At 36.6% G+C, this 23,149-nt stretch overlaps 1 protein-coding gene across 7 annotated transcripts in view; it reads left to right on the top strand.

Moving 5' to 3' along the window:
- DMD (dystrophin) overlaps window positions 1–23,149 on the top strand; it is a 1,195,780-nt gene that overhangs the window by 808,292 nt on the left and 364,339 nt on the right. For all 7 annotated transcript variants that reach the window (XM_014954058.1, XM_014954055.1, XM_014954053.1 and 4 more), the window contains one exon: window positions 3,384–3,492. In XM_014954058.1, coding sequence (XP_014809544.1) covers window positions 3,384–3,492 — 109 coding nt within the window. The remainder of the gene's footprint in view (window positions 1–3,383; window positions 3,493–23,149) is intronic.

Below are 23,149 nucleotides of genomic sequence, written 5' to 3'. Positions count from 1 at the left end.
CAGCAATCAATACTTTCAGTCGTACTCCTTGCTTAGTTTGTGGTATAGAAAAAAAGGTAACATTACATGGCCTCTTTAAAAGTGTTAATTACTTGCATAGCCTTGCTTAATAACTTTGTAGATGGTTTAGTACTCTGAGGGACCTTTGTCTAAGCTTTCATTTTTTCTCTCAGATTTCCTTAATTCACCACAAATCTTCCCATTCTTTTCAATAAATGAAGTAGAAATCCTATAGACTCATTTACACTGCAAGCCCCTCCTGTACTGGAAAGTAGTATGTGTCAGAATTAAAGATATTGGTGCAATTCTGTGTATTGTATCTGAATTGATGTTCATAGTTGATGTTATTCTGGCGTTTTCTAATATTTAGCTGTTTACCTGTACAACCTTTAGAATACATTCTCATTATAGTGTTTGGATTGTATTAAATCACATGGATTTATATTGACACATGCTTAATCTTATCTCATAGTTATGTCGCTGAAATAAGTATATTTTCACACCTTCACTAAGCGTGCCAAAAGTGCTGATATTGGAATTTTGCAATGCAGCACTGTAAAAATATTTTTGTTGGCAAATGAAATCCTAGTAATATGCTGATTCAAGAGTCAAGAATAAGATGAGACATGATCCTTTAAGCACTAGCATTTTAATAATCAGACCTATTCACTTTTATAAAATGGATTTCATGCTTTGAAATGCGTTTCCGTAAAGCTTTTGCAGGTGGGGGAGGGAGAGGTTACTGCTGGTGACAGTGGCAATAGAAGGAACGTAAGCCCCAGTCTCATGATTAACAGCACTTAAACAGAAGAGTTTATTCAGGCAGATATTTCTGTGGCAGTGGAAGAGCTGTAATTCTCTTGCCACAGCACTCAATGTCTTCGTTCCCATGTTGGGTGGGAGAATAAGCAGTGAGGAACTGATTGTCATTGTCCTCAATCTTGCATTTAAAAGACTACATCATTTATCTCTAAGTACTTCTATCTAGTTTTAGTGCTGCCAATGAGATTAGTTCATGTATAAATGTTAACCTCACTTAAATTGCGCTGGTGCTGACATTTAAAGAAAATCAATAAATCAATAAAAGCATTCCTCAATGCAACATATTTTGATGTTCCTACTTGTCACCAAAGCTCTAGAGTTGCAATTACAGCAAAATTGTTGTGCTCAAAGAAGTTAACATTTTAATGCATGCATGCTAATTTATGGCAGATGTAAGACTGGATCTTACTGTAATTCTGATTGATAGAAGAGTTTGGAACTAGCTACTCTCTTATTAGTGGCATAGATGTTGCCTCAGACAACCCTCTCTAATGTCTGTGGTGAGCATGTTTTATGTTTTGTCATTGCTGGAAAGAAATCCCTGGCTCACATCCACATGAATGATTGAGGAGCTACTCATAGTGAGGAGCAATATTATATTTATAACATCTGTATCTCCTTCCTGAGTTACTGTGACTATACTGTAAAATGAAGCCAAACTTTGATAGTGCAATCTCTCCAGTTTTTGTTTTTAAGGGCTCTTTGCACTCCCTGCTACTATTGAATTAATAGATATTGGAGCAGTCTTTTGCCTTTTAAGCTCTGGAAGGTAAATTCTTGGGATACAACAGCAGGGAAAAAAAAAAAAAAAAGCCAAACCAAAAAAACCTTTAAAATCTGCCATAAAATGTATCCAAAGTATGTGTTTCTGTGTAACCGTAATCCACACAGAAATAAAACATATGCATGATTGTGAATTGTCATATGACAAGTTGCATTTATCATGTGTACCTGATTGCTTTTTCTTGCCTAGTCCTCATAGTCTATTATCGAGGAGAATGTCTGATATTCCTGACTTCTGATATTATTTTTAATGCAGTTTTTAAGCTGCTCTTAAAGATAAAAAGTTGGTTTATTCCCTCTCTCTCCTGCCCTACAAAAAACATTTCCACAAAGAACTGTCCAGAGTTTATATCAGGTAATATTCTGGCCTCCATTGGTGACAGATATAAAAGAACTGTGCAAGTTTAGAGTACTTATGGCAAAGCTTAAGGCAAATTCTAGCAATGCTCCCCTGATACATCAGAATATAAAATCGTGCTACCTCAGTGTTGGTGTGTGCGCACATGCTGCATTTAATGAGTATTGTTCCCTATACCTCTCATATTGACCACTGTCATCTTAGACTCTAGGTAATTTAAGTACCTTTCTTAATAGGCATCCTATTTCCATCATGGCTGGATTGTGATTTAGATTATATATCTAGTTGTGTATTGGACACAAGAATACTAAAACCATTCCTGAGTGGCATTGGTACGCTCTACTGTTTTTTGTAGCAGACAATCAGGGAGCAGTTTTAAAAAAATATATGGTCTTCATTTTAAGAGTTTAGAGAAGCTAGCATAGAATTAGCAATGCTCCAGACTTCTTTACGGTCCTTAAAGCAAGGAAGAAAGAGGGGAAGAAACAACAGTTTCAAGTTTAAATGCCTCTCAGGGTTATCTGAGGACGGATGTAATTCACACTCCAGACTTTCACTTAGGTTTTGTTTAAAAGTAGCAGTTTAGTCATTGCCAGTCAGGACTGCATGCAGGCACACTGAAGTTTGTGATTCCCCGAAGACTCCTAAGACTTTTCTTACTTTTTTTTTTTTAAATAGGTGGAAGAATGTGTTCTGCATTTGATATTACAAATTGCAGAGGTTATATTGTAACACATAATTCACCACTCTATTTTAATTTACAAAATGAGCATCTTAGTGCCATCTACAGTCACCTCTCTACAGTATGTTAAAGTCACCTTGTGTTAGCTAAAAAGGTGTACAGGCCTGTTGACCAGGGAGCAGGGCAGGCCAATGTTCCCTGGGAGCTGGCAGTGCTGGGGACCCCCCACTGAGCAGCAGGACAGGGTCTCACCAACCAAGGTTCCTCCTGCCACCCACCCTGAGCCAAGAAGCAGGGCAGGCTGGGGGGTTGCCCCTGGCTGGGGGTTAGGATCAGGCCTGGTGAGGGCAACCAGAGTCAATCACAGCCCCAGGTGGCTGGGCAGGGAGATGGGAATGGTCTGTGGTTGGTCCAGGAGGTCAATCTGTGGTCAGGGTCAGGCTTCAGCAGGCAAACTTTGAGGAGGAAAGATGCTTTCAGGACCCTAACATCATGAAGCTCTTTGGAGCCCAACTGGGAAGGATTTTACTCATCCCTCTCTCTTCCTCCACCTGTGAAAATTAATTATTGTTTCTACCTTTCTGTTGGTTTGGGGTTTTTTTGGTGTTTTGTCTTGTTTTGTTTTTAATTCAGGAAGTCCATCAGGTGAAGGGGAAAAAAAAAAGCTTTATTTATCTTACACTTCTTTACATTAATTTCTGTATTATAAATTTAATATATTGTTATTTGCTATTCCAGAAAAAATTGGAAGACTTGAATGCTGACTGGAAGGCAATAAACCACTTAATTCAGCAACTAAAGGAAAAGCCAGCCTTAGGAGCATTTGGCGTTCTCTCTTCAGGTGTCTGTAAGTGTTTCAGTATATACATCTTTTGAAATTAATTACAAATCACACAGTTAAAATGGCTGGAGATTGTCTAAATTTACTCTGCATCCTTAGAGATTTCAGCTTTAGCTTGTAAACTGGAGGTTTTTATCATTTCCTTTCTATTTTGTGTAATGTACCCCAGAAGACAAATTAGATTATGGATTTCATGAAAAGACTGCAGCATGCTTTTCAAATTTTTACTTTTTTTAAGTCTTGTTTCTTTTTTCTATGAAGAGATAAGATGAGATTTCTACTTTCTACATATATTTATGGAGGAAATAGTATGAAGGGAGAATTATTTACATTAAAAGATAGTAATGTTGTAGGTAAAGCAGATATAAATTCATCAAATTCTGGAAATTCTGAAATTACTTTTTATGATAGGGCAATGAACTGAAACAGTTTCAAGACAAAGCTTGTCTATTGATACAAAAAGTTGTATGACAACACAGTAAGAGTAACTCTGCAGTTAAACATTAAATCTGTGATATACATCTGTGTTTGTCTTAGTTTGTGAACCCGTAACAAGAGACTTGATCTCCATTTAATTTTAATTATTTGGACAATATTTATATTGGATTCTTCTCATATCTCTTTGCACCTGCTGGTTCCCCACAAGGATTACTAACTCATTTTTATCTCCCTGATAAATGGATATTATTTCCCACTGCTTTCTTTTGAAATGTTCTGATTAAGCATGGGTGGAAAAGAAATACATAATGGAAGTATTGGGTTTAATCCGAGTTTGTAAAGTCTCTAAGATTCTTTACTTAATAGTGAACTATCTTGGTTGCTTGGATGAAGAATGTTACTCACCTGCAGAATTTGGAAAGCTGCTCATCAGATGTGGGAGCAGAAAGAAATTCTTCCCTTGTCTTCCCCCCATCAGATTGCCTGTAACTCTGGCTATGATACAGCTGCAGTAGTTACCTGGGATTTGATTACTTTTAGGAGGTTGATCCCTCTTACTTTTAACATAGTTTTAATTGGTAGCACACAAGAAAAGCTGAAATTGGAGAATTCTCTACCTTCTGCTAGTCACTTTCTAGGACGGCAAAGCAGAAAAATCTGTTTACGGAGAGGTAAATAATTACACCATATAGACAGAATCCAGAATATTCGGTACCTGAAGACAGTCCAACTTCTGCCAAAATAGCATTTACCAATTCAAGCAAAGCAGATCTTATGATGTGTTGAATCTTACTAAGGAGGGACCATCATTTAGTTTTAGTTGTTTAGAACTGCTGTGGTTCCGGTGGCAAACATTTCCATTTTCTAAAAAGCATTAGCACATTTTCTAATATACCACTAGTTTTGTTTGTTTTGTTGTTTTTTTTTTTTTAACAAAAAAACCACAAACTTGTACTACAGCAGTATCCTTGCTTTACAGTTTTTTTTTCTAAGGCATGATATAGAAATTCATATAATGACATGAGGGAACTGAAGGAGATGCATAATAATTTTTTACTGTGCTGTGTCACTAAACTTGCTGTGTCAGTTTTGTACATCAGCAGGTTATGTCAGATTCCAGAGGGAGGGAGTGCTGGTGAGTTGTGTGTTTGGAAATGGTAATAATGGAACGAGAGAGAAGACAGAGTAGTAGTGCAGTAGTTTACTATATTTACATGAAGAATTGCAAAATTGCTCATTTACCTTAATTCAACATGTAGGCTCTGACTATTAACATTTCTGAGACTCAGCAGATGGAATTATACACGCAGAAAATGAAAGGGCTGGTGTTCTGTAAAGGATTAAGCAGGAAATAAGATTGATTTCCTTTCTTTTGCCAAGAGCACTTAAAATTTAAACCTGTGCTTGTAGCACTAATTCATAATTTTTCTTTATTTGAGTCGGTTTACTGCAATCTATCGTTATAGATGTATCACCACAGAATTGTGGAGTTCAGAAGGGATCTGGGGAGGCATCTATTCCTCTTGTTCACAGCACAGTCAATTAACATACATTGCTCAGGATCATATCCAGTCAGGTTTTGAATATCTTCAAGGATGAAGACTCCACAACCTCCAGGCAACTTATTCCAGTGTTGAACCACTCCCACACAGGAAAAAAAAAAATAAAAAAATTCTCGTATTTAAAGAGGATTTGAGGATTTCTGGTATTTCAGTTTTTGCATGGTGTCTCTCGTCCTGTCACTGGGCGTAACTGAAAAGAGTCTGGCTCTGTGGCTCTGTCTTCTTTACTCCACCAATCAGATATTTATACACATGGATGTGATCCCCCTGAGCTTTCTCCAGGCTGAGGCAGCAGGTTTCTGCGAAGACAGAAAGTGGTACATGCTACTAAAGTATTTTTGTGTTTAGTTATGAAGCAAGGGCAGTGTCTCCTGTTGATAATTATTCACTTCCTGATTCTATAGGGACTTTTGTGGGCACCAGAATTTAATAATGTTGATGTCTGTGTTTGAGGCCAGGTAATGAAGATGTAAGTGTCTAACCTCTACTGCACTGTCAGGTATCATTTGGTCCAGTCAGGCTACAAGATCTCAGCCAGAGGGTCTTAGGGAAATATACCATCTGGTGGCTGTGACAGAGGTAAAGGACCCTGTTTATAATTATTTCTAGGTCTGTGTATTATGGTTTCTTCAGCAAGAGAAGCACTAAAAAAAAGTCCTTAATATCCTTCCAGTCCAGTGTGCCCTCGGGCAAAATGAGCAAGAACTACTTTTCCAGCTCAGAAAATGTGCTTAGCTGAAGGGTACGTCTAAAACCTTAGCAAAGATTGACTTCCAAGACAAGATAATTCAGGAAGGAAATCACACTTGTTATCTGTATTTGACATGATAACATGAAATTCTGTGAATGTCTCTATCCAAATACCTTGATGCATTGCTTAGCCAGCAGTTTGAAAACATTTTAAGGAGAGAGAAATGCAGTTTTGGAACATACTTTTACAGGAGGGACAGATTTTAATAGTGTTGTTAGGATTCATATGACTTCTTTTGTACTAAAGTGCTACCACTGTATCTACTTAATAAGTTTTAGGTAAAGTTACATAGTGCTTTGTAGACCCATGTGAATACATTGTGGGGTAGGAGGCATTCCTGACTTTGTTCCTCAGGAAGATATTTTCCATTATTTACCTTCATTCAAGTAAGATGTTAAGGGAAACTTTGTTACTTTCACTTAAGACTGTACTTTGAAGTATAGTTTCTTAAAAAAGCTTATGTATTTATTTTCAGTTATGCTGTACTTGAAGTTAGTGAAACTTTAAATGTAGTTGTGAATGAGTACAGCTCAAAATACTTTGTGAACTAATATTACATTTTACATGTATAGCTAACAAAACTGTGAGCAGTACATTGTATTGGTGCTCTTGTAGTTTTCTTATTAAGTGAACAGTACTTTATGTACAGTTTCATTTTCCCCCTGAAATTTTATGCAAGTTTTTGTCTTTTTGTATGAAATGGCTACTCAAGTGAAACAGAAAAATGTATGCCTGTGAAATGAAGGTGTGTCCATTGCAATGGTGAAATAACTTATGATAGAATTTGTCCCTTTAAACTTCACGAGTTATCAGTCTTATTTTGGAGGATTGTTTGTAGCAGGTCTAAAAAAAGATGAAAAAAAAAAAAAAGTTTTTGTTTCCCAAATTGCAGCAGAGTTAGAGATGCATTTGACAGAAAGGCTTTATGTGTATCGTTACTTGTTGCATATTTAATATAAAAAATTTGAAGAAGGAGAATATTGTATCAGCAGAACTCCTAACACCAGCCATCAGCTTTAAATGTCTGTCTTTGAATGCGTACAATCAAAGCTGTTCTGTGCTTTCAGTATAATTTGCTTTGAGAGTAGGAGTTGGAGACTGCAGGTATGGAGCCACAGACCAGGCTTCCACGTACAGGGAAAGAAGGTTTTTCAGGACTTAGAATGCATAAGGGAGAATGGGAAAGGAGTGATGGATCAAACTGCGTCCATTAGAAGCAAGTTGTAACGTGAGGATTGTGCGCTGCAGTAACCCACCAACTGGTTTAACCAAAACAGATCTTATCACTTATTAGCCCATATATTCAGCTGGGGTGTAGAAAAACATTCACAGCAATCACCTCCAGAGTTTAAAATATGTTGAGTTTTGAGGTTGGAATTGAAAGAATTATATTTGTGAATCCAGAGAAACTGGTGACAAGAGAATTTCGTTTGTTTATACTTTGATATTTTAGTTGAAGGAGTGCATCCTAAGGTATGTCTACTTCTGTTTGGGAAAGGTTAGTTGGCCTCTTATTTCTCCATGAAACAAGTCCCCAGCTGGGCTAGGAATACTGCTTTATTCTAGGCTTATGAGATCTTACAAAACAGTTATAAATCACTAATGTTACTGAGTATATGAACCACTATGTCTTAGTACAGCTGAAATTCATATGTGTTGCTTGGGATGTGGTATAACATAAGAAACTTGTACTGGTGCTACTAAAAATATTCAGTTCCTGAGACTGTATGGTTTTGAGGAAAATTGCACCAAACAAAAGCATGTATGTGAAAATACATACCTTAATGAAATGAATTAAGGTGTAAAGCTAAAATCCAGTGACCTTAGAAGATGAAAGTGCTTTCTGTAGTTCTAGTGTCTGTATTTTATGCATCTGGAATTTTCTTTTACTTTCATATTAGATGCATAGTTAAGTGATCTGTTACTCTATATTGATTAGTTTTAAGATAGAGATGTACAGATTGGGCACAGCAGTTTTCTGCTTTATGAAGACTGCCCTGTGAAATCTCTGATACGATATTTGGTTTAATAATTATTCAACAGGGATGAAGGATTCTTTACCTTTGAACCTATAACTGTTGAAATATAGTCATTCCCATGGATTTTGGAGCTGCATCATGTAATGTCTCACTGTCTCATTCAAAACAAAAAAGCCATTTGTTTTTAAGAGATATTCAAGTGACAATGACAAAAATGTAAGAAACAAAATGACAACAACTAGCTTTGGGCAAAAATGCACAATAGATATCATTTTCTTTTTTGTAGTATTTCATAGCTAATGTGCTCTGAAGCAGTCATTGTTTATATATTTTGCACAGTGCTTGAGTGAACACATATGCTGTAGTTCAGAACTGTGTTTCTTAGAATTTCCAAATGCTAGTCTTAAAAATCTTTGTGCACTTCATTACGTGCACCTGAAAAGATAACAATATGTGTATTCAGAGGCTAAGTTAAAAACAAATGTGCAAATCAGATATTAGAGTGTCTATATTGTTTATAGCAGCTGGCATAGTATAATTGAGACCAAGAATACTGTAAATAATTCCTTGGGGAAGACTGAACAATCTAGGAATGTGTATGTCTACAGTGTTTTCAATACTAATGCAAACGTTTTGGTATTTAAAAATATATTGCGCATAACATTCACCAGTTAAAATAACTGTGCTATCAGCTATTAAAATGCTTGTGGGGGGGACGTTGTAGGTATTTAATTTTGCAGAACAATTCTCCACAGAGTCGAACAGCTAAAAATCCACAGCGTGTATCTGTTGTGACAAGTAGTTCTACAATTAGAAGGCAATGCTACTGCCAGTAGTCCATTTTAGTTAACATTAGTTTTAGGACACCAGTAAAGTAGACTGCTAGCATGAGAGTTGTAATAGAGATAAATATTATTTCCAATAATAGCCAAGTCCAGAATTGCATAATTTCTGATACTTGCACATGTAGAATCTAAAGGAAATGTCCATTTTTAATATTATTCATAAATGAGTTTATGAAAAGTTTTATTGAAACAAAATGCAAGAGAGAAAAAAAAACAACCAGGGAACAATGCAGTAGGGAAGTATCATAAAGAATATCTTGAATTCTTGAATCGGTGGAGAGCAATAAGGGCAATAAGGGTAGGCTCTTCCTTGAGTCAACTGGCCTAACAAAGGTTGCTCACTCTCATATAAAGTGTAATAGTAAAGGAGTAAATTGTTGACTTTACCTTTTCTTTTGGTTGCTTTTGGATGAAGGAATAAATAATGGTTTATATAAATAATTTTAATTTTCTTGGTTTTGAGTTGTTGTACTTTACAGGCTTATTGTAGTAAAGAGGTTCACAGATGCCAACCTGAGTTGGCCCTATTGTGTGTGCATGGCCATCTATCTAGTTTCCCCATTGTGTTCAGAAAGGAAGTTGCCTGATTATTCCATCTGATTTTCATTAAGAAGCTTTTTCACTTCTAACACATGTGCCACATCTAACAAATAGCAATATGGCACAAAACTGAATCTGTTACCATTTGATTGGGGATTTTTCAAGGTCAGGACCCAGTTTCACAAGCAGTTCTATTTTTCAATACAGCTGACATCAGACACAAGCTGAAGACAAACTTGTCTAATAAAGCTTTCAGATTCAATTTTCTCTGTGCATATAGCTTCAGGAATCTCTGGAGGTCATTCACAGCATGTGCTGCAACACCAACAGGGAGAAGTAATGAAAAGAGTCTAGATAAAAAGCTGACACTATGCCTTCAGAGCTGCGTGAATAAAAACATAATAAGCAAGTTTATAAACGTAAATCTCTGTGATTCACAGAATTTCTATCTTGATTGTTATAACATGTCTTCATGTGAGGATTTGTTTCTGGATTATCTGACTGGTGGAAAACACATACAAAATATACCAAAATCACAAAAGCCTGCTTTAAATCAAAAGAAAGAAGGTTACAACTTTATATTTAACATCCTATTTCAGGGGTCTTGTGGTAGGTTACGCTTTGAAAGTATCTGTAATAAACAGGTGTGACAGTGCAGTTTACAAAGGACTTTTACTTTGATTTCTCAGTGCTCAGATGATTAAATAAAACTCACTCTGGGTTGCTACTCAGAATTTTCATTATACTCATACCTATGATGAAATGTAAATCAGAAATGGAAAACAGCAGTTGGCTGCTTTGCTGTTATTAAAGACAATATGGAATCTAAGTCTACTTTTTCTGTGCTATAACAAGATGTTGAAAGTGCAGCTGTCACGATTTATGATGTAAATAAGATTAATGCTATCATCAGTCTTTCAAAGGACTGCATTCACGTATTTCATTTTAAAATATGATCTGGTATTTTCTTCTGAGGAGCAGGCTTTGCAGCTTGTTTTCTTTCATTTAATTTCTTGATCAACAGTTAGTAGCAGCAGGTTATACTGGATTCATTTTGATTAAATCTCATGAAATGTAAGTGACAGCATACTGTAGAATTCATCAGACTATTATTGATAACCTATACCAGGTGAGAGCACAGAACTAAGTTATAGTTGTGGTTGGTCTTTTTTACATGGCTCATGTAACATGGCTCAGGAAGGAATTAAATCAATGTTTATTTTTCTATAAAACTGTATTCAGCACACACTGCAGAATCCAATGTAATTTTCAAGAAATGTGGCAACACAATTTCATCATTTTTAAAACACAGACAGAATGAAGATTTTTAATTAGTTCATCCTGGAAGATGTGGAAAAAGGGATTCTCATTATAGCTCCTAGGAAAAAACTATCTGTAATAAAATGGTAGTTTATGCTCTTTTTCAGTTTTTCTACCTCAGATTTTCAGCTTTTCATCACACATCTTTTTTTCCCAAGCTTTAAACCCACTCTGTCTCTCCCTTTTTTTTGGTGTTTGTTTGGTTTTTTGTTTTTGGTTGTTTTTTTTTTTTTGCTACAGTAACCTGAATTACTATAATATCTGACTATCCAGATAGCAAGGGCTTGCAAATAGAGGTAATCTCCCCTTTCGGTTTCCTCTGATATAATAATTAGGTATATTGGCACCTACATTATGTGAAAATCTCTTTCATTTGCTAGAATAATAGAAAATGATAGGTCTTTGCACACAGTCCTCTTGACCTGTGCACAGTTCTTTGTTGACTTGTCTTTTTAAAAGAGCAAAGCAAGCTGGCTTTTCCTTCTGAAAGGAGCAGTGCTCAGTGCCATCCTGGTCATATCCTACTGAGAAATGCAATGGCTCTTTGACATCCTTCGTAATGTGTCTGTGGTGACTGGAACTGCCACAGCGTTAGGTCTAGTCTACAGAGAAACAGCCAACCAAAGAGTGTGAGCAAGTGCCATCACAGATCACGAGCAGAATGGGGGCTACGGAGAGTGAGGAACAAAGATCATAATTGTTTCTGCTCTAGTCAGAGGGCATGAGACGATGACAGAAAGACTCCTTTCTTAAACTATAGAGAGCTAAAATGAGGAAAAGTCAGTGAATGAAAACCTTCTCTTTTACTCCAGCTAGAAAATTCTTTCGCCTTGCTGTTTATATGAAGCTTGTGACTGAAATATCAGACTGCTGTCTTTGCCTCTATCACTGTGGAGTAGCAGGGTACATAGTGAAGGAGATATGCAGGTAGAGATTTGCATTACTGAGATTTTCTTCAACAATAGATCAGTGGTCAGATGACAGGTTCCTGAAGGCAATTTTTCCTAAGGTCAAACTAAAATAGCAGGAAGAGCAATAGAGGTTATTTTGACCTGAAAAGTAGAGCATTATGTGTTTTCATGAGGAAGCTTGACAAGTGTTTCACAAAGGAGTATGAGGCAAGATATTTCAACATTTCTGATGAAAGAACAGAAGGTTCTTGCAGTGATTTGAGGAATTACTTCATCAAAAACAAAGTAGCAGTGGTGATACTGCCTTCTCTAGCTTTGAACAACTGTTTTTAATTCTGCAGAACTTTTCTCTCTAAGATAAATGTAGACTTGGAAATTTTTGCATGAATACTATAATGCTGTTAAATTAGCTAATAACTGAACTCTGATTATTTCACTGCTTCTGAAAACCTCTTCTGTGGGTTTTTTTTTGATTTTTTTGTTGGGGGAGGGGAGGTGGGTGTGTGTGGGTTTTGATGGGTTTTTTTGTTTGTTTGCTTTGGGGTGTTCCTGGTTTGTGGGTTTGGTTTTTTTTGGGTTTTTTTTGTTTTTTTGTTTTTTTGTTTTTTTTTTTTTTTAACTAGATGGTACCTAAAATTCGACTGACACTTTGGTATTCTTACTTGATCACTCTATATCTGTGTATGATTCCTTACACTTTTTTCTTCAGAGTTCCCCTTGGCTAGGATAACGATTTATGCCCGTTAAATCAATTTGTAGATCTTACAAAATTAGAAGAGGTGATTTTCATGAGACTGTAAAACTTGGAGCCTCTGGCAATATGTTTTTCCTTATATCAAAAAGCTAACTGCCAAAATTCAGTTACATGCCAATAGCAGTACACTGGAAATGTAAATTGTTGTCATATAGATTGACGTCCAATTGAAAGCTGCATACTAAATCAAGGAACTTGTTACTTTTACTGACAAAAGAAATATTGAGAGGTGCTTGCATCATTTGTGACAGATGTTGTCACAACGTTTTTTATAAGGCAAGTATGTGACAGAATTTGATGGAACACCAGGATGGCTGTAGTACAAAACATTCATTTTCATGAAACCCTTTTCTAACAACTGCAACAACTGCTTACTCAAAAAAGGCTCCTGTCCTTTGGGGGAAAAAATAAATGCATTCTGTAGGGGTAAAATAATACTGCATTTAAAAACAACAGGAAAAAAAAAAGGTTCTTTAAAAAAAATGTTTGACTCCTGAACTGAAACTTCAGTCTGCCCAGAAATGATTGTGTGTGTTTTTAGATATTGGAAAACTTAATTAGGGATCTCTGTTTTCTATTCCCTGAAAAACTGAATCTCTTGATGTAACATCTTCTTAAGGTTGCCTTTCAAAGTTCTCATGGAAAAGGTTAAAGTGTTTATGTCTATAAAAAGGGGAAATCTTTATTTCATGATTGATTAAGAAAAAAATCCATGTTTCATCCTGAAACATGAAAACTAATATACATTGAATGCTCTCAACTGTTTTCTTCATTGTCAAATGTTAAACTCTTTATCAGAGGTTAAAGTCCTTGTAACAGGCCATCATGAATGAACGTTTATAGCAATTTAGTCAAAACTTTGCATTTACTTTCTGAAGAAAATAGAGCTTTTGTCCAAAATTTCCATGTGACAATCCACACAATAAATATAAAAATAATTTAATATACAGTATGTCTTCACCATCTTCACCTTATTTTATGCAAACCAGTATATGCAGTCTGAGGTTCTGTAATCTCTCTGGCCAGACGTGAAGTATTCCACATGGAAGATTACGCTAAATGAGAAGCTAAAACTAAAAGAAGAGGATTTGAGTCACATCCATAATAAAAAAATAATAATTTTCAGATATTTTAATTGAAACACCCTGAATTCCCTACTTCAAGAAGTTTTTCTTCTTTGCATTTTAAAACATAACGTCATGAGAGCCTAAGGCAAAACTCAAATCTGAAATTACAATAGAGGATACAGAGGAGAGCCAAGCCAAAGGAAATTGCTTCTCTCAGTTATGAATTTCCTGGCACTTCATATAACAATTCAGAAATTAGTCAATATTTTTAGGGAAGAGGGGGGAAAAAACACAAACATTTCCGATTATTTTTTGCTTTTGTTACAATAAATAGGAGATATTAACCTTAAGATACTTTAAGTTTATATTGTGCTAGTATCTCAGCACTTCTACATTTATAACAAAAACACTAGTGGTATCAAAAAATTATTATTTTTGCCACAGCAGAAATATTGGGGGCAATATTTCAGATATTTGTTCACCTAATCTTTAAACTAATGAACAGAAAAGAGTAACAAACACAATCATGTTTGGATAAACAAGAAAGTTTATTTATAGAAGAGGAAGATTTTTAAATATTAACCATTAAATTGAATATACTGGGGTTTGGGTTTTGTTTGGTTTGTGGTTTGTTTTGAGGCTTTTTTCCCCCCTGCATCTGGACTATTTTTAAAGCATTATCTCAATATTTTAATAAATATCCAGTAGTGACACTATAATTTCAGAATATTGTTTTCACCTAAGTTTTAAAGTATGTGTTGATAGTTAAATTTATCTTGGTATTGTAATCAATAATTCTGCTATAAATTGTACTTAGAACGTCCATGTGGCTAGTATGTGAAAGGTTCCCCTGATACCTTTTTTTAATTACAGAGTTTACTTAGACTTAGAGAGTTACAGAGTTTACTTAGACTCACTAAAAGTGATCCATCTATATACCCTAGACATTTGCTTTTCAATTTTTGGCTGGCCCATCAATCAAGTTGAACTTTGCCTAAGGAAAGGTTCACAGGGAATACCATAGCATGCTATATTACAAAAGGACACTGGACTAGTGACACAGGTTTTGTAGGACCTTGAGTATAGTCTAACTAGGATAGGGTACTGCAGACTTAAAGCTTTTTCCACCACATGTAGAGCAGTCAGTTGAATGTTTACATGTACTATGTCAGGATAAGTTCTGTGTATTGTCTGCAGTCATAGGTGCTTCATTCCTAAAGCGTTCTCTTTCCTCACATTATTTCCAATTTGGCTTTTAGAGAGTGTTTGGAACTGACAATATAGCTTTACAGGATGCAGAATAGTTGTGGTTGGAAGGGACCTCCAGAGATCATATAGTCCAACCCCCCCTGCTCAGGCAGAGGAGGGCTAGAGGAGGCTGCCCAGGGTCATGTCCAGGCAGGTTTTTAGAATCTCCAAGGAAGGAGACTCCACAACCTCTTTGGGCAACCTGTGCTAGGGCTCAGTTAATCTCACAGTCAAAAAGCGTTTCCTGATATTTGGAGGGAACTTCCTGTGTTTTGGTTTGTGCCCATTGCCTCTTGTCTTGTCACAGAGTACCACTGGAAAGAGCTTGACTCCATCATCTTTGTGCCCTCCCTTCAGGTATTGATACACGTTAATGAGATCCCCCCTGAGTCTTGTTTTTTCTTGGCTAAACAGTCCCTGTCCTCTCAGGCTTTCCTCCTCTGAGGGCTGCTTCAGTCCCTTAATCATCTTTGTGGCCCTTCACTGGCCCCTCTCCAGTAGCTCTATAGCTGTCTTGTACTGAGAACCCCAGAAATGAACACAGTACTCCAGGTGCTGAGTAGAGGGGCCTCTCTCCACCTATTGGCAACATTTATCCAAATGCAGCCACTCCTCCCAGCTTTATGTCATCTGCAAACTTGCTGAGGGTGTACTCTGTACCATCATCCAGATCTTAGAGAAGATGTTAAATGGGATAGGACACCGTGTTAACCCCTGAGGAACATCACTAGCTACTGGCCTCCAACTAGATTGATCACTGCCCTGTGAGCCTACTGATTCAGCCAGTTTTCAATCCACCTCACTGTATGCTCATTCAGCCCACATATCTTCAGTTTTTATGCAAGAATCTTATGTGAGAAAGCCTTGCTGATATCAAGGCAGATGATATTTACTTTTCTGTTTTCTGCCAAGCCATCTGTTTCATTGTAAAAGATGACCAGTCTGGTCAAGCATAACTTCCCCTTGATGAATCCATGCTGATTATTCCCGATCACCTTTTTCCCAGGATTAGATACTCCATCACTTTCCCAGGGTTCAAGGTGAGACTGGTTGGCTTGTGGTTCCGTACTGTCCTTCTTGAAGACAAAAGTGACATTTCCTTTCCTCCAGTCTTCAGGCACTTCTACCAGTCACCACAATCCATTAAAATTTATAGAAATGGCCTTGCAATGATATCCACCAGCCCCCCAAGTACTCATAGGCCATCAGAGCCCATGGATTTATGAACGTCTAGTTTGCTGAAGTATTTTCCAACCTGATTCTTTTCCACCCTTTTCCAGGGTAAGTTTTTAAAACTCGTAACTTCTGTACATGGAGATTTTCTTGAAGTGCCTCCTATGATGGCAGTATTCTTGTCAAACAAATCATTAAGATTCCACTTTTAAAGTATCTTTTATACAGAGAAAGTATTTGCAGAAGCTCTTCTCAACAAAAGGTCATAGTCTTAACTTTTTGCTATGCAGCACTAAGCTAACTTCACCTCAATGTTATTTACATTATGATGCACACAGTCCTACCTATATGATTTATATCACTGAAATTCTTAACTGTTTGGTAGAGTCTACCTATTTTTTCTGACAGACAGTGACATATGTTCTTATTGCCATTGCAATACAGTGTTTGGGAAAGCAAGAGCTTTTCTTTACACTGTGTGAAAGGCATATCTAAACATCTTTCTGTTGTGTTTGGAGAAATTTGGAAAAATCCATTGTACAATAAACATCTTAGTCATGCTTCTACATATGAAAAGGAAGACAGAAAATTCTACCAGATCTCTCCTATGACAGAGAAACATAAGCCTGAGAAAGCTAACATTTAAAGTCCTACTGTAAATTTTAAGTTATGATGCTATTTATTACTCTAATGCTAGTAACATACTAGAAAACATAACTTTTATGGTTATTTTTCAAATATAGCTGAACACATTCACATGTAAATCTTTTTTTTCTCCTAACAGTTTTTAACCTTGATTTTCTACTTCCTTTTGAATCTCTGAGAATTATGGGATCTTTAGTTTTGGTCCATCTCTTCGTCCCACTGCACAGTTTATTTTAGATATAAACTGTAAGTAATAATCCTGTAAAATATCAAGGTTTTTTAACCTGTCTTAATCTAAATTATATATAATCTATAATGAGTTGTTAGGAATCATTAAGAGCTTCTTGAATATAAAGGAAGTTTAGGCATTAACTTGGTTTTTAAACTGATGACAATAGCACATAATATGAATGTTCCCAAAGTGTTCATGAAATCAAGTGCTAATTGTTACCCATTTATACTCTATAAGAATTACTATCTATGAAATATCAAGGATACAGTTACTAAGTCATTTTTTCTAGGAATTGTTTTTCCTAAACATTCACAGCTAAGACAATTAGATGTTGGTCAATCTGACATTGGTGTTTTATTCAAATAGGAAAAGACTCACTTTGAACCATTTTTTTTTTTTTTTTTTTTTTTTTTTTTCTCTAGAAGCTGATTAAAATATTAAGAAAATGTTAGCTTAGAGGTACAATGCTCTAAGGATATATATTTTCCACATTTAGAGCTGTGGGTGGAATTTTGTTGGCAATAATTTTTTGATCAACTTAAAGACTTTATTCTGAGTTCAGATCACCAGAAAAACCCCCATTCTTGTTTCAAATTTCAAAGTTGAGTTTTGAGTTCTCTGTAACAAATTGATGTCATTTGTTTTAGTTAATCAGAGCTGTGTTGCCCACTTTTATTCTACTATGTTTCTTTCAGAACTCCTTTGTGAGCCACAACACCTGGCAGGTAGCTGTAGCCCCCTCTGCAAAAACTTGTTGGCAGTGAAGCACCTTGCATGGCAGGACTGTACTGTATGGGAGAACTTAATGTACTCTTAACTTACAAGGACAGAGAGAGATGAGACTATTCATTTATCACTGGGACAAGACTAAGGAATAAATCAGTCTCAGAACTGTCTTCCCAGATCTCTCTGAGGGAAGCCTGCTTGAAGTTTAAGAATACAAGCATGGATGCTCAAACCCTGAAGAAATCGGCTGCACTGACACGACATAAGGAAAAAAAAAATCAAAGGAAAACATACGTTTTAGTAGGCGATAGATCTTCATGTCTGTGCTATTCTGAAGTCTACTTGTTCCCAATCCAGTTCATAAGGCTGAAATGTTGTTAAGATAACACTGAGGCTTCCCCTGGAAATCAGCAAAACCTGGCTGGTGTGCCAGGCAAATCAGGGAACTGCTGGCTTGCCTACAGAGGGAATGCTCATTTGGTCTATCGCTAGGGAAGGCAATGTTGCTTGTTTTACGAATTCATCCAATGATGTTGTCTGGGCATATGCTACAGAGTACAGGTATTCTTTCTCTATCGTCCTTAGAGTAAAACTCATCTGCATTTCCTTGACTAAAACAGAAGTCTAGTGAGTGCATGTTACTGTTACTCATTGTATGAAGGATTTAAGGCTGCCATGAGCCTTAATTGGTACTGCTAACCATGGAACTAAATCTGCAGGCTAGACATGCAAATTGAATTGAAATCTGCATCCAGTTACTATGTTATTTCTTCTTTGTCAAAAAGCTTTGACCTAGTAGATACAGTTACCGTACATAATTAAAACTTCAACACTACTTAAAATATTCAGAGGGATGGTTAAGAACATTCCTGTGAACTGAGCCAGTTGTGCTTAAGGACTTTGACTTGAAAGGAGGTGTTGGAAGGGGTTTGAAGCTTTTCAAAGTGTAGTCATTCTTCCTGTCTATTCTGTTCCTGTTCAGTACCTAATTAAGGAGTTCAATTTGTACTGAGTTGTCAGTTTGATCATCTCTTGAAACACAGCACTCAAATAAGCAGAATAAAAGAAGTGGGGGGGGGGAAGTACTTTCCTGCAGTGGATTAATTCTGCTTTTTTTATTTCTGCATTTAATACTTGAATTTCAATTCCATTCCTATTATTCTCAGACATACCAACTCTACTTATGGAGAGTTTGTAGAGTTCCATTTTAGAAAGTGTTCTTCTGCTTACCTGAAATACTGATGAGAAAAGAAATTTCCTCTGAGATAAGACAACATCTGTTAACCTATGTGAATGCCAAACTAAGCAACTGTTCTCCTGTTGTCAAAGAATCTCTGAAGTCACAGAGGAAATACAAAGCCTTTACATGAACTTTAGGCCAGATGGAAGTGGACCTTGAGTTTCCATGCCTTGGTAAAGACTGGAAGACAACACTTAAGCATACTTTTCATACTTAACTTCCTTGGTAAAGTTCTGGAATGAAATACTTCTCTATATTTTTCAGTAATTGCATGTGTCTTGACCATGACATGTAATACCTCACTGTCAATAGTGAACCTTGCTCTGAATCACTTTGACTCACAGTATTAGGGAATTCATGTGAGGAGAAGGTGAATTGAGATGACATTTTTGAATTGTTACAGGAAATTGTGACTGATCTGTGGAGTTGAATCCCTATCCATGGGTGAGACATAGACAAAATGTAGACAATTCTGTGAATTTATGTCTTTGGTATATAATTTTCTCTAGATGTCAGACAGATTTTTAATATCCAGCTCAGAGAGAGGAAGACATAAAAACACATCAAACACAGAAAGCTGTAAAGGACATCATTAAACCAAAACATTTTGAAATCTATAGAAAACTATGGTATATTTTGTTTTCATAATTTATTTCTAGTTGGTTGCTCATTTGTTTGTTCTTCAGGAAATTAAACGACGTTCATCAGGGACTGACATGCTGAAAGACTTCTCTGCCATTTTCTCCCCTTGCTGAACAAAGGCGAAAAATAAAATAGGCTTCTGAATATAAATATTAAAAGAATATAACCAAGGCATTCCCATTAAACTGAAATTACTATATTGGCAGAAAAACACTGGGTATAATTCTGGGGATATTAATGAATATTCCGTGACCCTTTCTGAATTCACCATACTTTCTGGAGAGAGCAATAAAGACAGAGAAAGTGATGACTAATATTTTGTATTCTCAGTGATTTTTCTGGGACTTATTTCAGACCACTGATGTCTATAAGCTTGAAGTGCCAACTAAGTTAAACTAAGTAACTACGTGGGTTTTTTTAATGTTGACATTCTTTTCTAGCTGCAATGCATGTTAGCAAGTGAATCTACAAATAAAATAGTCCTTGTTTGTATATATATGAAAAGTAACTCTGTTGTAAGTTTCATTTCCCTTATGAAAACATTTTGTAGTTTCCCTCCTTATCGTCTTTCAGATCTCAATACAGTGTTCACTCCTTCCTTACTATTCTTGCTTGATGTGGCTTTGTTTTAAATTTTACCTTTATTTGATGTCCCAAATTTGGGAACTGTGTGGGCCATATCCATTTTTGGAGCTATTCATGATCTGCCACTCTGTGGAAGAAGTTGATGTTTCCTCCCCTTTTCTCCTCCCTGCAGCGATAGTTGCTAAACTCACTCTTTCACCTGCTGACAGCCAAAGGAAAGCTATGGTGTATTTCTACTTTCAGGAAAGGGATGGGAGAGATGATGGCTGCTACTGTCAAAGTGTGAAGGCATGGCACCTAATAGCATTGTGCTGCTCTCTAGCCAGCACAGGAGGAAACTTTGGGGTGTTAAGCACATCTACTATTTAAACACCTGTTTCCCATCTCCTCCAAAACAGAGAGTGAGGGCTGGATGAAGGGGGCATGAATCCAAATATTCAGACTTTGAACTGTGAGTTAAAACTTGTTGCTTTAGGTATTACCTGAAGAGCTGAGTCTTCTCCTAAAGGCCACAACCTCAGCCAATTGTGTCCATTAGTGAATGATAAGTTCAGTGCATTGCTTTCTGATCACTGAATGCTCTCCGTATTATCTTGGACTAACAGCTGTGGGCAAAGTGGCATATAAGAACTGAAAAGGATGGTTAAAAACTCTCCTACATCAGGAGTCATTTCGTGGGATGACTAATCACAGCATCACATAGTTAGTGGTTGAGGTTGGACGGGACCTCCAGAGATCATATAGTCCAACCCCCCCTGCTCAGGCAGAGGAGGGCTAGAGGAGGCTGCCCAGGGTCATGTCCAGGCAGGTTTTTAGAATCTCCAAGGAAGGAGACTCCACAACCTCTTTGGGCAACCTGTGCTAGGGCTCAGTTAATCTCACAGTCAAAAAGCGTTTCCTGATATTTGGAGGGAACTTCCTGTGTTTTGGTTTGTGCCCATTGCCTCTTGTCTTGTCACAGAGTACCACTGGAAAGAGCTTGACTCCATCATCTTTGTGCCCTCCCTTCAGGTATTGATACACGTTAATGAGATCCCCCCTGAGTCTTGTTTTTTCTTGGCTAAACAGTCCCTGTCCTCTCAGGCTTTCCTCCTCTGAGGGCTGCTTCAGTCCCTTAATCATCTTTGTGGCCCTTCACTGGCCCCTCTCCAGTAGCTCTATAGCTGTCTTGTACTGAGAACCCCAGAAATGAACACAGTACTCCAGGTGTGGCTTCACCATTACAGAGTAGAGCTAATCTCTGCTTCATTTGCATAATTTAGAAAGAAATAAAATGGGGCAGGCAATATCTGGAGTAATTTCAACAGAGATGAAAGTAAACTTGATGAGTACTATTATTATTATTAATTATTCACATCTGTGTGTAAAAATATAAAAAGTAAAATAAAAAGGTGAAGGATAGAGATACTTTAGAGTTATCTGGTTTGCTTTTGATATTAAAAACTGCTAATCTTTAACTGTACAAGATACTCTGTTATAGCAAACAATGTGATGTTACAAAAAAACCCTTGCAGACCTCTTTCCATGTTAGAAAAAGATATATCTCTTTTCTCATCCATTTGTGTGATTTTAATTACAAAATGCTGTATTAGAACAGTCTTTTAGAATAATTAAGTTACTTCCTGGTTATCCACAGGTATGTGGTTTTAAAGTAGAGAAAGGAAAAGTACAGGGATTACATTGCACGTAATGATAAGGATGGGTGGATAAATGTATTTAATTGCAGCATATGTCATTAAAAATCATCATTTGCAGGAGTCACTTCTGATATAATATTCCATTTATTCAGGCTAGGTAAATAATGTATATGTTGATTTGGTAAATGATTCATAATCATACAGTATTTCTAATGCTGACAGCATCCTATGGTGCTTTTGCAGTGACAGTTATTTAGATGCTTGTACACAGCTTTTTCTCTTTCTGCAGTGCTGAAGAGGGTCACTGATTCCCTGGTGAAATTACTCAAAACCTTTCCTATTAGTGAAAAATAGCTGCTAAATTCCTTGGCAATATCAGTTAATGTTACTGATTGTTTTAATGTTTCAAGTGGTTTTATGGCCAAACTGTTGAACCCTCACCTGCTACTTGAGTTTTCAGACTTCAGACAGACTTTGCTGAAATGGCATGAATGCAAATGGAGAAAGCCAACAGACTTTCAGAAGTGCTAGAAAGCAAAAAAAAAAACTCTTACTGTGTGTGGGGCAATGCTGTTTTGGGGTGGGTTTTTTTTGTTTGTTTGTTTGTTTTTTTTCATTAAAGACAAGCTACCCTGCAGGCCAAGTGCAGGAAACAGGTTTTCTCTAGCCTGTAAGGTTTTCTCTACTCTGCAAACAAGTATTTTGATCCTTTAGAAACTTTTTCAATAACCATATTTTGCAGTTCAATGTTAGAAAATGTAAGGCACACCCCATACACCTTTCTTTCTGTTTTTCTGGTTTAACTAAGGTGTTGTTTAGGTAGTTGAGTCACATAGAGATTCTGAAGCAACTCTAAAGGGTAGATATTTAGACTCTCTCTTTTCTAGTGTTTTAGCACCTCAGTGAAGCAATGCCATGTGTTGTTCTGTTTTCCCTAATTTAGTATTTTTCTTGTTTGGCTGGACTTTAAAAAAAAATTGAGGAAAAAATGGACCAAATAGAAGTCAATGTAGCCTCATCTGCCATAATATTGTGCATAATGAATTACTTTTGCACGATGAAATGGAGGGAAAAAGTAGCCCAATAGTTTATAGCCATCCTTTTGTAAATAACAAAAATCAAGAAGTAAAAATCAGTCTTGAAATCCTGAATTAATGAATGTTACATGTCTCTCTGTCCAATGATAGCTATCTGTGGCACCTCACATCATTTTTGACTGCAGAGAAAGATGCTGTGCTTCAGTATTGGGTCATCCCTCAACCCAACCAATGAATAATGAACAGATTCTTTAAAGCCCAGGTAACAGAGCAAAGGTAGGACAGAAGGGAGAAGATCTGTCCATTTTCTCCAAATAGAAGGAAAAAAATC

The sequence above is a fragment of the Calidris pugnax genome, unplaced genomic scaffold, assembly GCF_001431845.1.
Source record: "Calidris pugnax isolate Ruff unplaced genomic scaffold, ASM143184v1 scaffold246, whole genome shotgun sequence".
Taxonomy (NCBI): domain Eukaryota; kingdom Metazoa; phylum Chordata; class Aves; order Charadriiformes; family Scolopacidae; genus Calidris; species Calidris pugnax.
This window is presented reverse-complemented; position numbering and strand designations above follow the sequence as displayed.